This window comes from Tyto alba, unplaced genomic scaffold (assembly GCF_018691265.1).
Source record: "Tyto alba isolate M040663 unplaced genomic scaffold, T.alba_DEE_v4.0 Super-Scaffold_48, whole genome shotgun sequence".
Classification (NCBI taxonomy): domain Eukaryota; kingdom Metazoa; phylum Chordata; class Aves; order Strigiformes; family Tytonidae; genus Tyto; species Tyto alba.
Window position 1 is genome coordinate 10,623,987 of NW_024881324.1, and position 6,119 is coordinate 10,630,105.

At 43.9% G+C, this 6,119-nt stretch overlaps 1 protein-coding gene across 1 annotated transcript in view; it reads left to right on the top strand.

Annotated features, from left to right (window-relative positions):
• NEDD9 (neural precursor cell expressed, developmentally down-regulated 9) overlaps nucleotides 1–4,211 on the top strand; it is a 38,684-nt gene extending 34,473 nt beyond the window's left edge. The window contains exons 6-7 of the mRNA XM_042806816.1: nucleotides 52–141; nucleotides 1,564–4,211. Coding sequence (XP_042662750.1) covers nucleotides 52–141; nucleotides 1,564–2,073 — 600 coding nt within the window. The 3' untranslated portion in view covers nucleotides 2,074–4,211. The remainder of the gene's footprint in view (nucleotides 1–51; nucleotides 142–1,563) is intronic.
• The last annotated feature ends 1,908 nt before the right edge of the window (nucleotides 4,212–6,119 follow it).

Below are 6,119 nucleotides of genomic sequence, written 5' to 3' on the forward strand. Positions count from 1 at the left end.
AGCTCAGGAGCGGTTTTGATTTAACACAGTGTCTTATGTTATGCAAAACAGGGGAAAGAAGAGTTTGAAAGGCAACAGAAAGAGCTGCTGGAAAAAGAAAATATCATCAAGCAGAGCAAACTGGAGCTAGAGCACCATCAGGTATGTTCGCTCAGGTGCAGTAATCACATTGAAACGCAGTGTTCCTTGGGCATAAGGAGTACTGGTCAAATAAAGCAGGAGTGGCCCCTCCCTTAGTAGTGTGCAGCTGCGAGCATCATGGCTGTGAGCTGTGCCCGAGTGCCAGCACGGGCAGTGGGGGGGTCCCAGGTGCTAGGTGGTGAAGACGGCAGGCGTTAAGTCTTGGCTAAGCAGCAGCTCTGGGTTAGCTTCTTTTCAAATGGGATTTGTGCCAGTCAGGCTCCACCATCAGTGGATTTATCAACACAGAGGACAAGGACACGCACCTGTCATGCTCCAAATGGGAAATGGTGAGCATCAAGGTTTTAGCACCTCCTTGGACCTAGGCATCTGTGTCAGCAATTGCTTATGCCAAAGAAATCTTAAGTATGTACTGCAGAGTAGCTATGCTGAAGATCAGTATCTCTGCCTCGTTCGTTTCCTTGTTGCCACTTCGTAATTGAGTGGAAGCACAGCCACAGCTTGCGGTGTTTAGAACAACATCTCTCCTGGCAGGAATAAACCTTTCCCTTAAAAACAGTTTCCAACCATCTTACTGTAAGAGATTAATTAATTTATTATACAATGCAGCACTGTGACAGGCCCAGTGCATACGTATAGTAAAAAGCAGTCTCTGTCTCCAAAAGTTTACCCCAGAGGAGAAAGAGACCTCTGCAATAATGTCTCACAGTGGGTCGGTCACAAACCCAGCTTGAGAACTTGGCTTTCCTGCCCTGCAATCCAGTGCTTTAATCACAGGACCACAGTAAATACCAGCGAATACACGTGCCACCTGCGTGTCTGTTCAGGGAACATCCATACCATTAACTTAAATACTGGGCTTAACGTCACTTTGAATGCTAAAAAAGTAGGTCACAGGAGATAGAGGGCTGTGCCACTTTGCCCTCATATTAATTCTTCGATATGTTGTTGCCATATCATAGAGCAGAAAATTGTACAAGCAATGTGGAGGTGAGCGTTAAAGGCTTGTCATCTCAAAATCCCACAGAGATGGCAGCTTTTTAAAGACTGTGTAGGAGTCATTGCCACTTGGATCCATCTCTCACTTGTGATTTCAGAATATTCCAAATGAGCAACAGCCTGTAAATTCAAGAGGGTTCTGTGTTTTGGGTTTGTTTTTTTTTTTTTTATTTTAATGCAAATAAAGTATTTTAGAACTTCTTCTCTTCTGAACTCTGTGTATTTGGATTTATGGTAACCAAAGCAGTTGATTACCCCTCACTCTCCAAGAGAAAAGATCTTCGAAACCATATATACTACCTTTTATTTGGCCTAAGGTCAATCTGGGGTACCCAGGGGTGTCACGAGGTGTAAGGTGAAATTGTAATACATAACATCTTATGAGAATATTCTTTGAAGAGATCCTTTTTATGTGCTTTTCAGATCAATCAGTTTCAACGCCTGGAGCAAGAGATCACAAAGCCAGTAGAGAACGACATCTCGAAATGGAAGCCACCTCAAGCTCTCCAGACCGCCAACAGCGCTGCCACCTCCCATGACAGCCAGCTGCTCTTATTCTATTCTGACCAATGCGAGACTCACTTCAACTCCCTCCTAAATGCCATTGACGCCTTTTTCAGTTGCATCAACACTTCCCAGCCCCCCCGAATCTTCGTGGCTCACAGCAAGTTTGTCATTTTGAGCGCTCACAAACTTGTGTTCATTGGGGACACGCTCACGAGGCAAGTGACGACTCAGGACATACGCAACAAAATGATGAACTCCAGCAACCAGTTGTGTGAGCTGCTGAAGAGTGTTGTTCTGGCTACCAAGACGGCTGCGTTGCATTACCCCAGCACAGCAGCCCTGCAGAAGATGGTGGACCGAGTAACAGAGCTGTCGCGTCACGCACAGCTGTTCAAACTCTCGCTGGTCCAAATGGCATCCTTATGAAACGCCGTGGAACCCAGTCCGTGAGGAGCAAAACAGAAAAGCAAACAAACTGGAGCTATTTTTATGGAAATCTTTTTTTTTTTTTTTTAGATATTTTTTATGAAATATTTTAAATACATACTTATGCATTAGAGAATCTAATGAAATCAGGGATCTGGGAATATATCTGGTTCTGTATTATGTTTCTAATACACATTTAGATTTGTATACACTGCATATATGTATATGTTGCTACACTCCCTAAAACATCAATTAAGCACCTTAAAAATTATGCGTTGGGTAAGCAGTACGTATCTTTTGTATATACTGCCTGTTTCCTCAGTATATTTGTTAACTGGATGCTGCACTCTCGTTTCATTCCATCGTGATTTTGGCACGTGGGCTTGGTCGTGAAACCTACTTGTAGCAATCCATGAAGCAAGTGTAATGGTTCTCATAGAACTCCGTTCCCTTTTTAGAAATTACTTTCTATAGGTTAATTCCCTGAAATTTAACTCTCCTCTTGATGTTTCTTTGTTATGTACAGCATTTGATCATTCTGACTAGCATATATGCGCAACTGCAACAAGCAACACATCGAGCAAAGCGTACAGTATTTGGGAGAAAAGCATTTTTAGCCCCTGCAAGGAGCAGAACCTTCTAAGAAGGAAGACAGAATCATATATATTTAATATCTCATGGCATTCAAATTTTGTTATTTCCAATAATGGTGCAACGTGGGATTTCAAACCGTGGATGGATTCCCAGCAATGTAAATTCATTGCTGTTTACCTTGTCTGTCCTTGCTTTGACAATTAAATTTAACAGTCAGGCTTGAAAGCCTTATTGTTCATGGACTCTGAGTTATCCTGAGAACATCCCAGGATCCGTTGGGCTCATCTTTGAGGCTGCAGATAAGCAACATCTCAAAATACCAGTCCCTTCCAGAGGGATTAACATACAAGTTGTAATTCTCTTGGAAAGAAAACGGCTTAATTTGAAATAACAGATGTTTAAACATCTCCATAGCATATACATGATTTAATGAAGAAATAGCACCTTTTTTTTTTTTTTTTCCCCTAGGACCTATTCCTGGGGATTAATTGCATCTATTGCAATTCTGACTTCCATTCAACTATTGGGCTTTTTTTCCAAATTCTGTTGCATAGGTGCTGGGTCCTTCTGCGCTACACTGCTGCCAGAAATGACCTCCTGTTTTAATGGGGCCATTCCATCAGTAAGTACACACAGTCCTACCCAGTAATGTTCAATTGAGACCCTTAAAAATTGTTAGCAGAGTGGTAGACTCCTTCAGGAATTTCATGTATGCTGGCTGCTTCGAAACACAGAGAAGCTTATTTGTTGCCTTTTGTGAACTCCCTAAAAATAAGTGACAGAACACCATTTGCCTGTGTCCTCAGACTAAAAGCCATGCTTCAAAGCAAGCAATAGCTCAGGTAAATTCCAGGTGATTCTGGTGTTTTTAGAGCAGCCGCAGTCCTTGCATAATTCAGGGTGGTCCCACGCTGATGTGGTCTGAGAGTTTGCATCTGCAAGCAGGACACTGGTAAATACACAGTTGTGAGGTCAGTAGCACCTAGAAAACGGGCACTTCTGCCTAACCTCTCACTTCCCCAGTTTGTATCCGAACACGTGCCTTCCTGAAATGGGATTTGTTGCCTTAGATAACAAAACCATTTCAGCAGTGTATGAAATCTTGCAGCCTTAATACATTGCCTCAGAGCGAAGACTGCTCATCGCTAACATAATGGAGCTTCCAGAGTCTGCTGGATGTTTCTGGAAGGGCAGTGGGAGCCAGCGCAACCTCAGCTGGCCCAGAATCAGCTCCAGGGCTCGGCTCTGGCCTAACACCCAGAAAGGACAGTTACGCTATTTTAACCCAGAGCCACTTGCCAAAAAGCCATCCACGTGAACCTGTTTTGTACTCGTGGTATTTGGGAGGGTTTTTGATTGCCTTGTCCATTTTTTCACTGTATATTCTTAGAAAGTGAAAAAGCGTTTTGAAGCTTAGTGGTTACGTTGATAGTTTGTGCTTTCAAAAGGAAAACCTTTACTGGAAGCCTGTATTACAGTTTGTTATCTTGTAGAGAGTCATTTTAAAATTATTAAATTACTAGCTTTTTTTTATATAAAAAAAAGGTAATGCTTGGTCTTATTTTTTCCTGTTTTTAGAGTCCTCTAAGTGTCTTAAGAGGAAATACTGCTGCTTGCTAATACTATCAAAGCCATTCTAAAATGAGGAATTCACTTTCCATATTTTCCCCTGATCAGAGCTTATAGTGTGAAGTGAGAACTTGAGGGTGTAAGAGGAAGGGACAGAGAATTTCTCTGCCAGGCCAGAAGCAGGTGAAGCATTTATCCAACTCAACTACCCAAGGCCTCAAGTCCAAAATACAACCATCTGGGTCGACGGTGCAGGGGGCCACGCTGCTGCCCCATTCCTGGTGTGTGCTCCTGCTGCACCAGCAGCATCCTGAACCACCTCATCGCAGCACAGGCACGGGTCCTGGAGCTCAACAGGGCAGCTCCTCTCAATCCCGTTTTACTGTCCCATTTCACTGTCACCAAGGCATTGCCCCACGTCCTGTCAAATGCCCCGCGTGTCCAAGAAGGAGAGAAAAAGCCTGGGAGCGGCTCTGTGCTTACACCAGTTCTCAGCTGCCAACAAAAGATGTTCCTGCTGGGGAGCGTCAGTGCCGTGAAAGCCTCCAGAGCAAAGCGCCTGGGTTACCTCCCAAAAGCGCTCCATTTTGTTCCTCTGCTAAATTTATAAAGGTCAACTGACAACAAAAGAGGGACTGGACAACCAAAACGGTTCAGAAAAGAAACCAGAGCCTCTCTGATCTCCTCCCTGAGCCACAATGTGCCCCTGCAGTTGCCAAGAAATTGCTGCTGTTTGGCAACCAAGTTGATGGACAGTGTGAAATGACTGTCTGGTGTCCAGTGGGGAAAAAAAGGCTGCCTCACACTAGTGGCAAATCCAGAACACGCTTGGTTCCTCACTCCAGACATTAAGTAAATACTAATTCATATTAATTAGCAAAACGCTTCCTTTCTCTTCTAGGGTGATGAGTGAGGGAGAGAGAGGAGAGACAAAAGCCACCCTTGTAATGGGCAGGTTTTGGAGAAATTACCAATTCATACTGGTATATGACACAGGACAACTCCTTGCACCCCATACTGTGCTACACAGGTAACACCTGGCCAAGCATCTGTAGCTGTTCTGCCCCAAATTGAGCTTTTCCCTGTTGATTCCCACTTCCAGGCTGCCTGCTTCACCTTAACATGCCTCAGTCTCAGTCAAAAGGCTTTAGAAACTTGTAGGATTTACACCAAAGGTAGTTCTTAACCCTCTCTCGCCCCTTTCTCCTCTCGCAGTGTTCACGGCATTAGTCTGTGTTTATACAGGAACATTTCCAGGGCAAAGATGGGGTCTCGCCAGTCTCAGAGGATGACACAGAGCGTTCCTGCAAACTCTGAAACGTGCTTATTCGTTTCATGCTAACCTGTTATGCTGGCAGTTTCAAAAGCAACATATATGCATCACTCTGAAATCAACAGAGCCCTTTTTCTGCAAGAGTATTTTTCCATCTCAGAGATGCACTGTCCAGATGATCTGGATTTTTATTTTTAATAATTTCCTTTTGCTATTTGCACCCAAATTCCACCTAAGACAACAGCTTTCTCCATCTGAGGAGCCCTAGCTATAGCTGTGTGGCTTTTCAACATCAGAGTAAAACTACAGTTCCATCTAGCACTGCAGAGTCCTCCCAGAAGTTGTTCCAACTCAAAGAGGACGTCGAATCCAGGTTTGAGAGGACTTGGATAAAGTGAACAGCAACAGGAGAAACACCTAATCCAGCCTTATCACAAACCTGCAGACTTCAGAGAGAGCAGGAGTAACATGAAACTTAAGTGCGTGAGGGCTAGCAGAGACTCCTAGTAACTCCTACCACCCCAGTTTCCCTCCTGTGAACAGCCCAGAGGCAATTTTACTTTAAGTTAGAGCTGAGTTTGGAGTGCAGTTCGCATCATTAGCGAGGCCT